The sequence below is a fragment of the Silene latifolia genome, chromosome 6 (genome assembly GCF_048544455.1).
Source record: "Silene latifolia isolate original U9 population chromosome 6, ASM4854445v1, whole genome shotgun sequence".
Lineage (NCBI taxonomy): Eukaryota > Viridiplantae > Streptophyta > Magnoliopsida > Caryophyllales > Caryophyllaceae > Silene > Silene latifolia.
This window is the reverse complement of record NC_133531.1, coordinates 132,689,703-132,707,976: the sequence shown is the minus strand read 5'-3', so window position 1 is coordinate 132,707,976 and position 18,274 is coordinate 132,689,703. Positions and strand designations below refer to the sequence as shown.

Genomic DNA, 18,274 nt, shown 5'->3' with positions numbered 1-18,274 from the left:
AATAATCGATTATAAAAACTAAATTTAATATTTTTTATTAATTATTGACCTGAAAATAACCCGGACCGAAATAATCGGTCCGCTTAACACGAAAATGACCCGATCAACATATCCGAAAACACCCAAAACCCAAAACAACCCAACCCGACCCAAACAAACCCAATAATTTGATAGACCCCGACCCAAACTAGCTCGATCCATATCAAGAATTGGGTCTTAATCAAGAATTCCAAGGGCAGTTTTCTGTTACTACAACTCACAATTGCTAGTTGATATTTTCCCTCCACTTGCATCAAAGCCATCAATGATTGAATTTGAATGCCTGAAAACTCAACTAAACCATAACTTGCACTAATTTAATTTATTTCTTTCAAGTTCAATGAAAAGGCAGGTGTTTAATATTGACCATTCTCAAATGAAAACCTTGTATCAAATTAATGTGTTCCTGACATGTTTCTGGCTTCCCACTTTCTCTCAAACATTCAACTCTTTATTGTGTTATTTAAAGTTTCAAACTTTGCTGTCAATAATTCACTACTTGGTCCTCCAACCAATCATTTCTTCTTGGTATTCCCAATCAATCAAAGGATTACAGGTTACCCTTAATTTGTTTCAGGGTTTTGAAAGACACATCACATTGGCCATTGCTGTCATTTTTTTGCAGTTTAGTTCATCACAACTGCATTATCAGGTATTTTTGACATTTGGGTTGTCTTCAGTTTCTTGTTATTATACATGTGTGCAGTGGCGGAGCTGGAATTTATCTTTAGGGTGCGAATTACTACTGAAAAATAAGCTAAACTCGGAAAAAATCGAATATTTTAACTAAAAACTCAAATTCTTCATTGTACAGCGGGGGCGACCGTCCCTGCTAGGCCCCCCTCGCTTCACCACTGCTTGTGTGTATAAGTAGATTGAGTTTTCTGATAGATTTATGAAAAGGTGTCTAATTTTGGATATGCTCATTTGGGCAGGTGTGTTGACTTTTGGGAAGTTTTCAGTGTACTTGTAGTTTGATGTTTTCTGGAACTTGTGCTGAGAAAACAACATAAGAAGAAAAAGTTGAAAATGTGGTGGAGTTGTTGCCTTGTTGATTGAAATATTGATTGTTTGAGCTTTTGGTATATTTCTTGTGGATTTATTGACTTGGTTGAGATTTGACTGTCTGAGTTATGGCTCATTTTGGACATGGACATGCACATAACCCGGAAAGTGGCGCTTCTCAGCACGGACAAGGTAGTCAGATTGTGAATTTTCAGACCTCTCAAGGGTCTTTGAGAGTGTTGAAGTTACATGGGCATTTAGACATTTGGGTCAAAGAGGCCAGAAACCTCCCTAATTTGGATCTTTTTCACAAAACCCTACATGATATTTTCGGGTTTTTGTCGCTTAAGAGGATGTCAGAAAAGCTAACAAGTGATCCTTATGTGACCATTTCTGTGGCCAATGCTATTATAGCAAGAACCTTTGTGATCAGAAATGACGAGAACCCCGTTTGGATGCAACATTTTTTTGTACCAGTAGCACATAATACTGCAGAAATGCATTTTGTGGTCAAAGATGATGATGTTGTAGGTTCTCAGATCATAGGTGCTGTAGGTATCCCAGCAGAGCAACTATTGTCTGGTGCAATAATTGAGGGGACCTTTCCAATTGTGAAACCTAGTGGTAGTAATTGGGAGAATGGAGCTACACTGAGTGTTTCTATCCAATATACTCCGGTTGAGAGAATGAACATGTACTACTTGGGTGTGGGACCTGGTCCTGATTATTTTGGGGTTCCAAGGACATATTTCCCTCTCAGGTATGGAAATAGGCTTACGCTTTACCAAGATGCCCATGTTGAAGATGGTATGCTTCCTGATTTCAGGCTCGAGAATGGTATGCATTATGTGCACGGAAAATGTTGGCGTGACATATTCAATTCTATTTCTGCTGCTCGTCAATTGGTGTATATTACAGGGTGGTCTGTAAATAACCTTGTCAGATTGGTTCGTGATGCTCATAATGCATCAGGTATCACATTAGGCGCCCTTCTTAAATCTAAGGCTCAAGAGGGAGTTAGAGTTCTTCTCCTTATTTGGGATGATCCCACTTCTAGGAGATTTTGTCAATTTACCACTGTAAGTAGTTTATAGTTTTCGTCTGCTTCAAATTACCGCGTTTCAATGTTCCGTGTCAGGTTGATTGATATTTCTATTTTGTAGGATGGCCTTTTAGCAACAGGTGATGAGCAGACATACCAATTCTTCAAAGGCTCATCAGTACATGTGATACTCTGCCCTCGGTCAGGTGGCAAAGGGCATAGTTTGATCAGCCAACAGGTAATTCGTGTATCAGTTGAATGTGATTTGACTCTATAAATTACAACATTGCAGTATTTATGCTGAACACTTGCACAAGTTAGTTTTAGGTTATACAGTTCTCTGAGTTAATCTAAAATGTACCTAATTGATTGATCGAAGGACCTCCCATCAACATCCACGGTGTACGAAAGAAAGACTATTAGTTTAGGAGGCTTTACCGCTTAAAACAGTTCATGAGCAAGTTTTAAAGTATTAGGTGAAATCCATTGACAAACATTTTACAACCCCATTTTTTCCATGGTAGTTATTTCGGCCCTTTGCTTATTTTCATTTGCATTTTACAACACTTTATTCTATGATTTACAACACTTTAAACCTGTGTTACTCCTACTCTCTGTCACGGGTTGCATATTGTGGTATATGAGATTTCTCTATTTGCATATTGTAGGTTTCTATGTTAGATTGGTAATAGTTGTTCTATATAGTTTTCAAAGCGCTGATCTTGTCCTTTTGTTTGTCTCCTAATCACTAGGAAGCAGAAGTGATCTACACTCATCACCAAAAAACTGTTATAGTAGACGCTGATGCAGGTTACTACAAGCGAAAGATAATAGCTTTTGTTGGAGGGCTCGACCTCTGTGGGGGACGGTATGATAATCCTGGACATTCTCTCTACAGAACATTGGAAACACTTCACAAGGATGACTATCATCAACCAAATTTTACTGTAATCATTCTGCTCTCCTCTCTGATTGGTTGATAAACTAACATGTTTGGATGTAATTTGTTGTTTTGCATATATCGTTGTATTATTATTGTAGCTTAGCCTAGAGCCTAGCAATGTATTGTATATATACTCTCGTCATTTAATGAAATGGTCAGGATTTACCTTTTCTACAAATGCCCCGTCTTCCTGGTCTGGTTTGATCCTTAGCGTAGCCCTAGGGCCTTTGAGGCACTTTTATTATATGGTTCTGCTGTACACCATATTGTTTCTTAGTCATGACGCATAAGTCAACAAATGAGTCATTCGAGTAGGGCAAGGGTTGGGTTGGGTTGAGTTCAGGTCGGATCATTTTGGGTATTTTATACACCTTCAAATGGTTTGAGCGAGTAGTTATGCCTAGGGTCATTTAGATTTTAGTCCGGTCAAGTTGGATCGTGAATATGAAGGTTTTTGTTTTGGTATGTACATAAACTTAGGAGACTAAATCCTCCTCCCCAAAACCTACCCTTCAATTTCCAATACTTCGGATTGTCATTTTCAAGTCAAATGATTTAGAGTCGAGTAATTGCAGATCTAGTGGATGTCAGGTTCAGCAAAGTTCAGACCAACTACGGATCAGGCTGAGTAAATTCATATTTTGGTTCATTTATTGTTTATTCAGTCTGGGCCTAAATTGGATCTCGGGTCAGGTCATTTGGAGCGGTCAGTTTGCCGGGTTAGGGGAGCGCTGAGGAGACTTTTTATCCTTTTTTCGCCTTTTTATTTAATTCTTGCCTCCACTTGACAGGGTTCTACTGATGGTTTACCAAGAGAGCCGTGGCATGACATGCACAGTCAAATTGATGGACCAGCTGCATACGATGTTCTGGCTAATTTTGAGAGTCGGTGGTTAAAGGCTTCAAAGCCTGGTAGGCTTCAAATGATGAGCAGATCTTATGATGATCATCTGCTTAAAATCGATACTATTCCTGATATTATTGGATTTAATGATGCCTTGAGCCACAGTGTTGAAGATAGCGAATCATGGCACGTTCAGGTAGTCTCTTAGCTTTAAATGTTGTTCTACAAGATTTTGTTTGTGATCTGTTGTAAGTATAAACTGACCTGTTTATGACTACATTCAAGGTTTTCCGCTCAATTGACTCCAATTCTGTGAAAGGATTTCCAAAGGATCCAAGAGACGGGACACAGTGGGTACGACTATGTTTTTATTAATGTCTCCATTATATTCTCCCAAGTACATGACGAGAGACGGTGTAAAGTTTGTCTAGTTTGACTTGTTAAAACCAACTATTTTCACATTATGGTGTTTAAAATTTATAGACATTGCATATTGTGTGAAAATGTTGGTTAAAATTACAGTATAAACGGTACAAGGGATTACGTTTCTTTTCGATCTCTCCACAATCTTCCCTTTTGTTATCTAATATTTGGTCTTCATATGGTGAAACAGAATCTTGTCTGCGGAAAAAACGTACTCATAGACATGAGTATACATGCGGCTTATGTGCACGCCATTCGTTCAGCCCAGCATTACATTTACATTGAGAATCAATACTTTCTTGGCTCATCCTATAATTGGGATTCTTCCAAGAACTTAGGTGAGCTACGGTAACTTTATTTGTTGTTGCAAGGCATAAAGTCATTACTATTGTAAGTAAAGCGAACTTGAATTTTAAACCTGCGGTCTTTTGTTCCACAGACCCTCAGCCTTTATCACTGAACTAAGGCCTCAAAAACTTTTTGTATGGATGTCTGTGTTCATCTAGGGCTCTACACTGTGTAGTATTACCCTGAAATCTGCTGTTGTATATTGAAGTACTCTAATGCAGTCGATGTAGATCTTAACTAACTTAGTTGATAAAGTCATTGAGTGGTGGTGCTCATGGCCTTGTTTTGAACACCGTCATCATCAGAAAATTGCCCGTATATTTTACACCAAACAAATAATGTATGGAGTAATAATCTAGTTTGGCTTTTGTATTTTATGTCCTTAGTTGTTCGTATCTTTTGCAGGTGCTAACAATTTGATACCTATTGAGATTGCTTTCAAGATTGCTGACAAAATCCGAGCGAATGAAAGATTTGCAGTGTATGTTATAGTTCCAATGTGGCCGGAGGGTGATCCTAAAGGTCAGGCACCACAGAGGATTCTTTTCTGGCAGGTAGAGTACAATTTGTATAGATCTGTATCACCATAAAAGCGTATGATACGTTAAATGGTTTGTTCACACTATATCCGCCCTCATTTTTCTTCCTCCATTGTGACGGCTAGGTCTGAAACCTGTGATAACTCATTTTTTTTAAGTATTTTAGAATATGGACGTTTGGAGGCGTCCTAATGATGAAACGGTCTTATAAGCTGTGCTTTTACACGATTCCTCTGCCTTGCAGTACAAGACAATGCAAATGATGTATGAGATAATCTACAAGGCTTTGGAAGAAGCGGGAATGGAAAACACATTTGAGCCTCAAGACTTTCTGAATTTCTTCTGCTTAGGAAACCGTGAGGCATCAAATGAGCATCGTTCCAGAGATTCTGGAGGCTCAACTAATGAAAATACTCCTCAGGTATACATCCTGTGATACTTTAGGTTGCTTTTGACTAAACTATAACTCTGCAACTGTTTCAACTGATCAAGTGCTCTTTCGGAATATGGCTATATATGTTGTTTCCTTTTGTTCTAGTTTCCGTATATCTTGGATTTCTTGTCCTCTGGTACTATATATATACACATCCAATCTCATGCAGTTAGGCTAATCCATCTGAAATGCTACACTTGATTGAAACAGGCCCACACTAAGAAGAACCGCCGGTTTATGATCTATGTTCACTCAAAGGGCATGATTGTAGATGATGAGTATGTCCTTTTGGGTTCCGCAAATATCAACCAGCGATCTATGGAAGGCACCAGAGATACTGAAATCGCAATGGGTGCTTATCAGCCGCATTATACTTGGGCTAGAAAGCGTTCTCACCCTTATGGACAAGTATGCATGTTCACTCATCTATCTTAATCACTAAATAGAAAAGAAAATTAAAAACTCAGATTCTTGGATTAGACGATCCCACACTCTCACAACAAAGCTATATTTGGTCACACCCGTATTGAGGTTTCTAAGATCAACTGTTGTGTTTTTTTTTTTTTTTTTTTTTTTTTTTTTTTTTAAATGTCAGCCGGTACATGCTGGTAAAATTATATACTAAATGGTCATAAAGTGCGATTTTAAGATTATAGATTCAACTTTCCAAAATGATTGGTACGATGATAAGATAGTCGGATACAAAGAGTACAGGATATGACTGTCTTACAAAAGGGTTTTCCACATACTTGTTTACAATGTCATTGATCTTGGGATTGCAGGTATACGGGTACAGGATGTCGTTGTGGGCGGAGCACTTAGGGACAGTCGACGACTGCTTTAGTCATCCAGAAAGTTTGGAGTGTGTGAGAAGTGTAAGATGTATGGGTGAGGAAAACTGGAGACAATATGCATCAGAAGAAGTAACAGAAATGAAGGGACACCTACTCAAGTACCCTCTACAAGTTGATCGTACCGGAAATGTTACTCCTCTTCCTGGTTCTGAGACTTTCCCTGATTTGGGTGGTAAAGTTATGGGTACCTTCTCTGGTATTCAAGAAAACCTCACCATTTGAGATTGTGATTTTTTGTCTATTGCCTCGTATACAAGTTTGTATGAGGCGATTCACATATGAAAATTACGAAGATATGTATTTTTTTATTCAAGTACAGGTTTACAGACTTCCAGTACATGTTTAATGCGTTAGTCTTACATGTAGAACTTTCTGAAACAGTTTTTTTGTAGAATATTTGTATTTACATGATCTAGTTGTAAAATGGCATCTGATGACAGATACTTCATGTTATTTGCTTGAATGATTAATGACCTTGTGTTTCGTTTTAATTTCGGGATTGATTTAGCTTGATTAAATTTCGAGTTTGAACCGTGTAAGTCCAACATTTTTTTAAACTCATAAGCAATAAAAAAACGAGTTGGTGCAATTTTTTTTTTTGACAAAGAATAAATAAGATAAATTACTTAAGCGAGATTGTGAAATTTATCCTATTCACTCCCTGGACGAAAACTAAGAGAAAGAACAATGAAAAATGAGACACAATAGACCTAATATCATGGATAATGCAATAAATAGATGCAATCGCCTTCTCCGCTCCAGCAACCTGCATAATCAAGATAAGACAATCCGTAACAAGTCTAACATGAAGGTACCCTTCGTCCAAGGCCCATTTAAGCGCCATGATAGCTCCATGTCCTTCGGCATGCAAGGCAGAGGAGGCAAACGAGCGAGCGTGAGCAATATTCCTTAAGGTCTCATTACCAACCAACAAGCACCAGCCCATGCCAGAACTTCTATCAGCCCTCCAAGCAGCATCACACTTGACATTGCAAACATTTCCGCACCCAGGTCCACCAACAATCCAATAGGGGGAAGGAGTTTCTAATCCTCTTAGCTAATCCAAAATCAGGAGAGGAGTCCAACAAAGGCGCTCGAAGGAGGCTAGCATCCTTCCTGCACACAACCTCATTCATACACTGAATGTCACCAAGAATAGAATTGAGAGCACTCATAGGCCAAGGGCGACGGTTCTTGAAGACCATATCATTCCTACAACACCAAATTCTCCAGAGGGTAGCGATAAGGGGAAAAAGGAGGGAGTTAGGATCTGGGCCAATTAAGAAATAAGTGACCCAGTTTATGACCCAAACCCTAACATTAATGTCCACCCCCGGTGATTTTAAGTCCTAAAGAATAGCCGAACCATAGAGCCTTTGCAAAGCTACAATCTCTAAAGAGGTGAGAAATAGATTCCACACAAGGGGAAGAGCCATCACAAAGAGTACAGGAGGAGCGCCAATTCATTTTTCATTTGAGGAATTCGAAGCCCACAGGAAAGGCATTAGCCATAAATTTCCATAAAAACACTCTTAGTTCGTTAGAAATAGGCAACTTCCAGAGTTTTGCTTTGCAAAAGGCCACAATTGTTGCAGACATTTTAGAGCGATCAGCAGTCGAGGAAGGTCCATTAGATAAGGCCATAGCAGCAGCATAGTATCCTGACTTGACTGTGAAAACACCATGTTTAGAGAATTTTCAATAGAAGGAGTCATCCGAGGGTTGACACTGGATATAAGTTGCGAGGATTTCTTTGTAACTCCCTCACCCGGATCGAAACCAAGAAAAAAGAGATCCCATTCTTATGATTATCATGAAGGTCACCAACCAGTAGTGTGGAAGTTGGTGCAAATTAGTACTCCCTCCATTCAACTCCAAATGGTACTTATCACTTTTTCACGTTTGTCAACGCGAGTTTTACTTTGTAAATATCTTAAGTTACACATTTGTAAAAATTATAAAAGTTTGATATTTTAAATGTACTCCTAAAGACGAATAAAAGAAGATCCCACATGAATATATTTTATCTTATATATTGGGAGGAAATGAGACGATTCTTCTTACTTGTGAATAGTGTATAAAAAAGATAACTACCATTTGGAGTTGAATGGAGGGAGTACTTCACTTGTAAAAATGAGGTTGTGAGATTTGTTGTATCACTTGTATGTATAAGGATTTTCTGGCATTAGAGACTCGCTAGAAACCTAAATGAAGAGTTTTCTAGTCCCCAAACTCAGATTAAACCGAAAATAACCGAAACCTAAATGAAGAGTTTCCTTAGTATTATTATAAGAATTTCAATGGGATATAATGACATAATAGAAACAATAGTAATGTTTAATTTTAGGATACATGTCAGAAAAAACTACACAAAATCAGAAATTCAATGGATTAATGGAAGGTAGTGGGCAGTGGGTGAGTATGGTAGTGGGACAATTGCAACCTGTGTGATTATATTTATATGGATGGATGGATGGATGGATTATATGGGAACAAGAGTGCATCTACACGTTCATTTTCAGTCTTCATTCATCATTATTTTGCGACATGCATTTTTTAATTAAATTATCACATGTTAACACGTCGTTATTAGTTGTAAAATTGCAACTTGGTCAAAATAGTCATATATTCATTTAAAAATAATTAACGTTTTTGGCACTGATTGCTGTGTATCAACGACTATACTTCGTCTATAAAACTAATAATACATTCGGATCATGTATTGGATGATACTAAAATACTGAGTAGAATATTATTCGGGATATTTAAGTAAATGATGTGTTAAAAACAGAAGGTAACAAAACATAAGATAAAGAAAATGCAAAATATCGAGAAATAATGTGAAATTTGATCCATTAACGTATGTGCGGAAGCGAAACAAACAATTTGTTTTTGATATGGAACGAAATCAGCAGTGAATTGATTCGAAAATAGAAAATAAAAGGGATATTTAGTCCGTAGTTCTACCTCGAACCCGGTATTAATAACGATGAGATTGAAGCCCAATCCTCAAATGTCAATTCGAAGTACAATCTCGAATTTTGTATACAAACCTATCGGGAATGATCAAAAGCTTACAACGGTTTTTGTGTTTATATCAAACATCAATTTCATAATCTCAAATCTGCCTTTCTCCTTATCCGACTTTTTTGGTCTAAACCATCCGGTAATCCGAACCACATTGGGCCGACTAATCCGGATTTCGGGGCGTGTCCAAGGATTACGGTATTTAAACCCCTCCCAATCGCAGTTGTGGAGGATCGATCCGCAGACCTCCCTACCAAGCACAGCCCCATGCTACCACTGCGCCAACTACCGATTGGTTTCTCCTTATTCGACTTAAATAGCTGAAAACTAAATAAAGCACGGATACCAAATTATCTAACTTAGAAAAGAAATAAAAGCAATATGATGCTAAATGAAACACCTACTCCTACCGCCTATTTTGGCGAGATATTCTTGCCAATTTGGTGTTTATTTTTCTTGCACAAGAATGAATATCAGCTCCCAAATCGTACTCCAAGCACACACCTTGCATCCCTTGAAGGTCTCAATCAAAAGCATTTGTATCATTCACTAATAATCTTGACGGCCTAACTTAAAATGACCATATCTCATTCGTTACTAAGCTGAATTAAGCGTAAGACCACTCATTGGAAAGCTAACATCATGTACTTTCATCTCCAATTGAGATTTTAGAGAAAAATGAACAATATTTTTTGAGATATTATGCTTTAAAAAGAGTTGAACGAATCTGGACTTTCTGAAATGTCATGAACATTCTTGTTTATTGCAAATCAATGTTTTTCTTGCATCAAGAAAGAATCTTCACATATATGAAGTTGTATCTCTAAGAGTAATGACGTAACCCTAAAAAAATAGTCCGTAGTTTTAATTTACCTTAATGTTATATTATAGTTGTATCCCTAAGTGAAATGACTTAACCCTAAAAAAATACTCGTAATTTTCTTTTGGGATATTTTTACTTTGGGTGCCCGAGGTTTCGCAAAATTCAATTTAGGTATCTCACATTTACAAAATTCCACTTTAGGTGTCCAAGTTTATCTCATACGATCAGGGGCGTGGCCAACAAGGCCTTTGGTGTAGCAGCCGCTACACCAAAAACGAAAAATTCAGTTAGAATCTCGTGATTTGCTACACCAATATTTATTGCTTTTACACTAATTATTTATACACTTTATCTTGAATATATATTTTGCTACACCAAAATTAAAATTTAGGCATCGTCTCTTGTGGACACGGGCCACGGGGGCGCTTGGAAAACAAGCGTTTGCATTTGTGGAGTCGCCACCAATTTATTGTGGAAAATCGGAAACCGTTCGAATACCTCGTGCCATGTCAAGACACAAAGTAGTGACATGAACACCAAGAATTCGTTACCCTTAGCATTCTATGTCTAGAATGACTCTCGCGGATACCAATGAACACGGATGTTCACAGAGATCTGGAGTAAGGGGTGAGGGTACGTATTAGGAAGCTCTTTTGATCGAACACCTAATCCCGCCCGCCTCGATAGCGGCCTCTACTAATTATTTGGGAAAATCGTCTATACTTGATATATTGTCGATTATATGCATGCAATGCAACATCCATTAGATTAATCCTAACATGTGAGAATTAACTAAGTCGGTGAAACGTGTAGTTTTAGCATACAATTGATGTCGAATTGGGATTTAATGTTAATTGCATGTGAGAGCATGTAAATAAATCATACAAATGCAATAAATAATACAATAATAGAAAATCACAATAATTACATTGGATTAATTGATTTATGTCGAAAATACTTTTAAAACGGATGATTTGAGAAAGAAATAGTAAAGGAATAAACGAACAGATTATTAATGATAATACGATTAGTAGTAGATTAAATACATAAGCTAATAAAACTAGGTCAAGGCAGAACGGAAGTTCAGAGACAGAAATCAACCTGGAAGAGGCGCAGCACAGAGGCGCAGTAGTTGTTGCGTCTGTTACAAGGGTGAGTTCTGGCTGTGAAGCCTGAACTGCAAATCGTTAGTATTCGTGGGTGAATTTAAGGATTGATTACGATATTCGACTCGGATGAAAGTGATTTAATACATTAATTACATGTGAATGAGTCATAAAAACGATAAAACATGGATGAGACGAATGTAAACGAATTAATTACATGGATGAAAGATTGATTAGTGACATGGTGAACTAATTAGGTTAAACATATGACGAATTAATGAAGAACTAATGACGGATAAACAGATGGGAATATACCAAAGATCGAATTCCAGAAACTCGATATGAACGAACCGAATTTCCACAACCCGGATTGACTTTAATGACGAAAATCCGCAAACATTGGTTATAAGGGATTTAAGTCGGGATTTAACGATGAATTATATACTAACAGTGATTAACAACATGTGAAATTATTACGTGAGCAAAACAAGAGCAACAATGACGAAAGAAAACAAAGAGACGAAACTAACAGGGGACGAAGGAAGAAGAAAGGAAGCAGGAACTGCGGCAACCTCACGAAGAGGCGCAGCAGGTGCTGCGTCCCTTCGAAGAGGCGCAGCAGTTGATGCGTCCTTTATCGACGTCTGCCCTCTGATAATCCGTAAAAAGGGTTTTAAACATGGTTTTACAAATCGGTTTTAGAAGTACTTTCGACATAAATCTTACAAGATGATTACAAAAAGTAAATAAAAATAAATAAAAGAGAGATTTACACCCTCAGACTTACATGTTTGACGAAACGAGATGAACTAAATTTACGTTTAGTGATGCTCGACTCGAATGTAACGAAAGTGCCCTCGTAAGAGGAAAACGATTAAGATTGATTAAGTTGATTATGGTGTAGTTGGTCAAATTGGTCGGTCATGCAAACGAGGCTGGTACTCAGAAGTATCCGAGCTTACGTGGTCGAAAGTTCAAGCACATAGACGCCAAAAAGTAAGAACGTGGTCTAGAATCCAAAGGGAGAAGAGAAGGGCGGACACTCGCGTGAGAAATATGAGGAGCGAAGGCTCCTATTTATACTAATCACGGAATTAGGGTTTTCGGAGAGACTTTGGAAGTGAATCTCGAAAAGATATGAAAAGATATGAAAAAATACGCAGAAAAGGACTTGGGAAGAGGCGCAGCATGCACTGCGTCTCTTGGAAGAGGCGCAACACCTGCTGCGTCTGTTCCCAAGTGGTTTCCTCCTGCAAAAGAAAGATTTCCGTATTTAATTTATGGAATAACGGAATAATCTTATTTTCCTTAATATTTTGTACGAATATTACGAGAAATTCTTTACCAAAGATTAAAAGATTGCGAAATATGGAATAGAAATATCCGGAACATTCCAGAACATTATGACTCGGGATTTAGAAAATGAAGACGGTTTTAGGCCCGGACTCTAAATGTACTCTAATTACTGTCAAAACGACCGTATCGGCGCGTAGATGACAAATAAGAGGTAGACATAAATGTTTGAGCAATCACTTGAAAATAAACTTACGAACTGTCACAAATCGTTCCGCGTACCAAACATGCGGCCCAATCATCACCGGGTGGTTTGCTGGAGTTGCAGAAATGAGGTGTCTACAGAGCCCCCACTTTGACTGAGGCTTGGACAAGGCGAAAGTCAAAGTATAGCCATCAGGTCAATCGAAGATTACAACCTGACGACTATGGCGACGCGAGGCGGCTAAAGGGGTCTGAGCCAAGGACCTGTCGTCGGGAACATTTTAGAGTCTGTCGACTATCGGGGAGGGTCGTTTAAAGTCCATTAGACTACGTAAGGAAGCTCGCCAGCCATAAGAAGAGACCATACCTGAAACTTCTTTCTCATGATGCTTCTGGAGGTGCATAGGAGCTAAAGTTAAGCGTAGGAGCTAGAGGTAAGCGTAGGAGCTAAAGGATAAGACCTAAAAGATATATAAGGATTGTGCTCTAGGGTGTGGGACCCTAAAGGAAAGCATCGATGGGGAGGAGGTCAAATATAATTTCAACTTAAGAGGTAACTAAGGCTTGAGCGTAATAACTCTGCCGGTCTGGGAACTTCTGGAGAACGACAACTTTATCGCACTGCGCGGGGAAACAAGAAATATCGCGAGTAGCAGGACACATGCGGGAACTGCTGGGAGAAATCTGCTTGGGTCGTCTTCAAGCAAACTTCAGAAGAACTTGAGAAGGACGATTGTATGTCGTGAACTCTCGTTGGGGAAGCTTTATCGGGAATTTATCTCTATGTCTCGAGAGGGATTGTCTATCCGCTTACTCTCGCTGGGGGAATATAATGAAGGCGTGTCGAAACACCTGTCAGAGAATACTTGCTCGTTGTGACAAGCAGGGTCTTGGAAGCAATAAATGATGCACGGTAGTCCGCAGTTGGCTTAGGAATGCGGGTCTGAGTGAAGAATAATCGTCAAACGGACCAGAAAATATAAAATGGCATTGGGGAAGAGGCGCACCAAAGATGGGCTGTAATACTCCGTATTTTATATTACTTTTTAAGTCGGGTTAATTGTTTAGTCGATAATTACGTTAAGATTATTTTACTTGATTTGAGTTGTTTCGTAAGTTAATTGAGACGAGTTTATATGAAATTCGAGATGTGAGCTAACCCATTTACCCTCGACCTATTTGAGTTTACCCAATAACATGTTTAACCCAATTAGCCCAATACCCAACATCATGGACTAACCTAATTGTACCCTAACACTACAAAACCCTACTCCCTCACCCGCCTCCCTCATTTCAGCAGCACCAATCTCAACCTTCACGCAAATCGAGAGAGAGGGAGTGAGTGTGGGTGTTGACGGCGCAGCAAGGAAGAGCATAGGGTGGTTGTCGACGTTGTGAGGCAGCCTTGGTGGTGGTTTACGTGGCGGTTTAGGTAAGCAGTCACCTTTTCTTTTCTTTTTCTTAGTTTGTCGGGTTGTGGTTGTTGTCACCGTGTGTCACAGGGAGGTGATAAGGGTGGTTGGTGTCGGGGAAATGGTATTGGGAGGTTTGAGTCGCCCCTATTGGTGGCGGTTAGGGAGGTTGTAGGCGGTGAAAATGGCGGCAGGGGGATTTGTCGACAGAGACAATCAAACGGGTTTAAATGCGGGTTTTCAGGCGGGTTTAGATGGTTAGGTTTGGGGTGGCGCCACCGTGGACTCGGGGGAGGTCGAAAAGGCGGCGCCACGATGCCTGGGTGCGTTGTCTGACGGCGAGCAGGGCTGTGGTGGTTTGGCAGGGGATAGGTGATGGCTGCGGTGGTTGTAAGTCGAGAACAGGGGGCGGTTGGTGAGGCACGGTGGTGAACCAGGCCAAACGACGGCCCTGGTTTGACTCGGCCGGCAACAATCGACCTGTTGGGGGCGATCGTTGGTGGTCAGGTCAAACTGGGGGTTTGGGCTGGTGGCTGACACGGGCTAGAGGCGGCGCGGGGGAGCGTGGGAGTGCGTGTGAAGGGACGGTGGTGATGACGGGTTGTTTTAGTTTTGAAACGGTTTTTGTCGTAGATTAATCGTTATAATTCGTTAAATTGTCATATTCTTAGCTAGTTAATTTAATTCCCGAGTTATTTAAAATATTTAGAGACGGGTTTTGAGTCGGGTTTGTTAAAATGGAAAAGCTGCTAGATCGGGAAAGTTTCCATCTAAGGAAACTTTCCATTTCAAGAAGTTCTACTTTTAGTAACTTTCTATTTTGGGAACGGGAATAGTTTAAGTAATTGTTTATCATTTATTTATCTTTCAGAGGGCGCGATTTTGTTGTGGAATATTACTGAGCACCCGACTATTTGACTGCAGTACTGAGGTAGGGGAATACACCGATTGAGTTCTTACGATTATAAAGAGCTCGCATGTTCGGTGATTATATGACATATCTGATTATCTTATTTATCTTGTTGAGCATTATTGTTTCATACGTTTCATACATTGCATTTGCATCGGAGTTGGAGTTGGAGGAGATGAGATTATTGCGATTAAGGCCCAGGCGGGTTCTGCAGGACTTGTCCTGGTGTCCTCAGCTACGAGCTGGTATATCGACGACGGTCAATTAATATAGTCTGCCGGGGATCGGTATGGCTGGGAGTTCCGGGGATGTGTGTGATGGAGTTGAGATTGGATGATCATATCATTGCATTCATTATTATATCGTATTACCTACTCAACCTCGCGGTTGACCCTGTGTATTCGTGTATGCTTTGTGATGATCCATTTCTTGGGAGCGATTGACAGTTGTTGAGACATATGGAGTGGCGGGGAGAGAGCATGGATCACCTGACTTAGAGCTAGCCCACTTTTATTTCAGTTTAGCTATCAGACTTTATTTTCAGTTTTGAGACATGTTTCATTTGAGTTGTAAACATTTATAACTTTCTATTTAAAGTACTGTTTATTTTTCCTTTGTTATCTACTGCCTCGGGTTTCCGAGATGGTAACACCCTTTTTTATCTGAGGAGTCCTAGTCCAGGCCCTTAAATAAATGGGGGTGTTACAAAGTGGTATCAGAGCGAACGATCCTCAGGCCTAAACCAATGAATCCAATGAAAATAGGAAGAGTCTAAATAAAATGAACCCCGGGATAGAACTGTTAGGAGCACACTAATGGTAAGGGATGAGTTAGGGGCCCCCTCACACCGAACCATTGGCCCTCTCAGTTTGACCCGGGAACCCTGAGTGTATATGAGAGAAAGGGTAGAAAAGTTGCATGATGTTGAGCATGAATTCATATATCGTTGCCTAAGTGTTAACTGATTGATATATTAATTGTTGCATAAAAGAGTTGATGGGAGGTTGTGGCATAATACTTTGCATGTTTTAAAGTTAATTCATACTTATATCTCTATAAAGTTTGTGTTAGAAGGCTATGTCTAGTGATACGCGGTTATATGATCCCTAAACCATGCTAGGTAGACAAGTAGGGTAAGAAGTGATAGCATTGGCTAGAGTTGCCAATGTGATTTTGTGTTGCAGCTAAGTCCTAAAATTTTCTTATAGTCATGCCTCCAAGAAGGGACACAGCTGTAAACATCACCCAGGAAGAGTTAGATCAGCTACGGGTTGAGAATGAGGCCCTAAAGGCCAAAAGAATTGATCCTGCTAGGATGAGTACCACAGTGGCGAGGCATAATCCCACCATTTTCACTGGGGAAGGGGAACCTCACTTGCTGGGTGAGTGGTGTCGGGAATTCACCAACCTTTTTGAACTGATTGCTTGTCCGGAGGAGCTACAAGTGGACCAGGCTGCCCACTATCTTAGGGCCACGGCTGGAGAATGGTGGATCAGGAACAAGGCAGAGATCCGACATGTTGCTAGGGACATCGAGGAGGGTTATGTGTCTTGGGTAGAGTTCCAAGCGATACTGACGGACCAGTTCATGCCAGAGTTCAGGAAAGCTAAGCTCAGGGAGGATTTTGATACATTTCAGATGACAGAGGACATGACGGTGGATACTTATCACAGAAAATTCCGACTGTTGGCTTCATACATCGACGAATTCGCTAGGAATGAGACTATGCTGGCTATGAGGTTTGAGAGGGGACTGACGGTGGATATCAAGAAGAGGCTCACGGCAGCTCCACCTACCACCGTTCAGGACATCTACCTGAGGGCTGGTGCTGCTGAGAGGCTCTCCGAACAGATCAAGGAGGATAAGAAAGGAAAAGCTGAGAAGAGGAAGCCGGAAACTGTCAGTGATAATACTGGGGCCAAGAAGCAGAATTCAGGCAAGTTCGGTGGATACTCCACCAATAGTGCTCCTGGGGGGGTGAGGAATCAAAGCGGAGGCAGTTATAGAGGTGCTAGTAGTGGAGGTAATGCGCCTAGGGTCACCTGTTATGGCTGTGGAAAGTTGGAACACAAGAAGTGGGAATGCAGAAGTTCTGGAGGAAACCAAGCTGGGGGTTTCCAGACACCTACATCTGGATCTGACGGATCTCGTCGGCGGGATCGGTACAACAACTACCGTGCTCCTAAAACGGCTATGGAGGAGGTGCCGACACAGGGCAAATAATTATCAAGGAAGCTACAACAACTATCAGAACCGTAGCCAGCAAAACCAGCCCAGCGGGGGTGGTAATTTCCAGAAGAACCAGAACGAGGGGAGAAAGCAACCCATTACCGCTTCATCGAGTCAGTCGGGAGCTAAGTCCAGTGGCAAGCTCTTTGCCATGGGAAAGGAAGCAGCAAAGGAGGATGCACATGTCGTGACTGGTACATTTCTTGTCAATTCTAAACCCACGTTCGTGTTATTCGATTCTGGTGCCACACATTCATTCATATCTAGGGAGCATGTTAGAGCCTTGAACCTTACTGCATATGATAGAGTCGTTGATTCTGTTATAGTACCCTCGGGAGAATCTGTGTCTTGTGATATGATCTATACTAGTGTACCTATTCAGATTGGGGAGGTTGTCTTTCACTGTGACCTTATGGAGTTTCCATTGGGTGGTTTCGAGGTAATTCTAGGGATGGATTGGTTGGGAAAGTACAAAGCTTTCATTGACCGTTACCAAAAGAAAATATTACTGAGAGGACCTAAGGGAGTCAGAGTAACCTACAAAGGATACATGGTCAAACCCAAAGTCAAATTTATTTCTGTAAATACCCTAAAATCGAGTCTGAGGAAGGGAGACCAGTTGATCTTGTGTCAGATGTGGGATAGAGAGTCTGAGACCCCTAGGATTTCTGAGATACCTGTGGTAAGAGACTTTGAGGGGGTATTCCCGGAAGAGATTCCTGGGCTACCACCTAGGCGCGACGTTGACTTTTCCATTGATCTAAAGCTGGGAGCTTGACCTATTTCTAAGCCACCATAT

The 18,274-nt window shown here is 40.3% G+C and overlaps 2 protein-coding genes across 2 annotated transcripts; both read left to right on the top strand.

The window, feature by feature from the left end:
• The first annotated feature begins 251 nt into the window (after positions 1 to 251).
• LOC141587305 (phospholipase D beta 1-like) lies at positions 252 to 6,961 on the top strand. The gene is made up of 12 exons (XM_074408756.1): positions 252 to 387; positions 617 to 691; positions 975 to 2,123; positions 2,208 to 2,324; positions 2,839 to 3,033; positions 3,821 to 4,069; positions 4,159 to 4,227; positions 4,487 to 4,634; positions 5,050 to 5,198; positions 5,428 to 5,604; positions 5,827 to 6,024; positions 6,399 to 6,961. The coding sequence occupies exons 3-12, from the start codon at positions 1,173 to 1,175 to the stop codon at positions 6,690 to 6,692; spliced, it is 2,547 nt and encodes an 848-aa protein (XP_074264857.1). The 5' UTR covers positions 252 to 387; positions 617 to 691; positions 975 to 1,172; the 3' UTR covers positions 6,693 to 6,961.
• A 9,494-nt stretch (positions 6,962 to 16,455) lies between these two features.
• LOC141588709 (uncharacterized) lies at positions 16,456 to 18,253 on the top strand. The gene is made up of 2 exons (XM_074410138.1): positions 16,456 to 17,408; positions 17,743 to 18,253. Exons 1-2 carry the CDS (start codon positions 16,456 to 16,458, stop codon positions 18,251 to 18,253), a joined length of 1,464 nt encoding a protein of 487 aa, XP_074266239.1.
• The last annotated feature ends 21 nt before the right edge of the window (positions 18,254 to 18,274 follow it).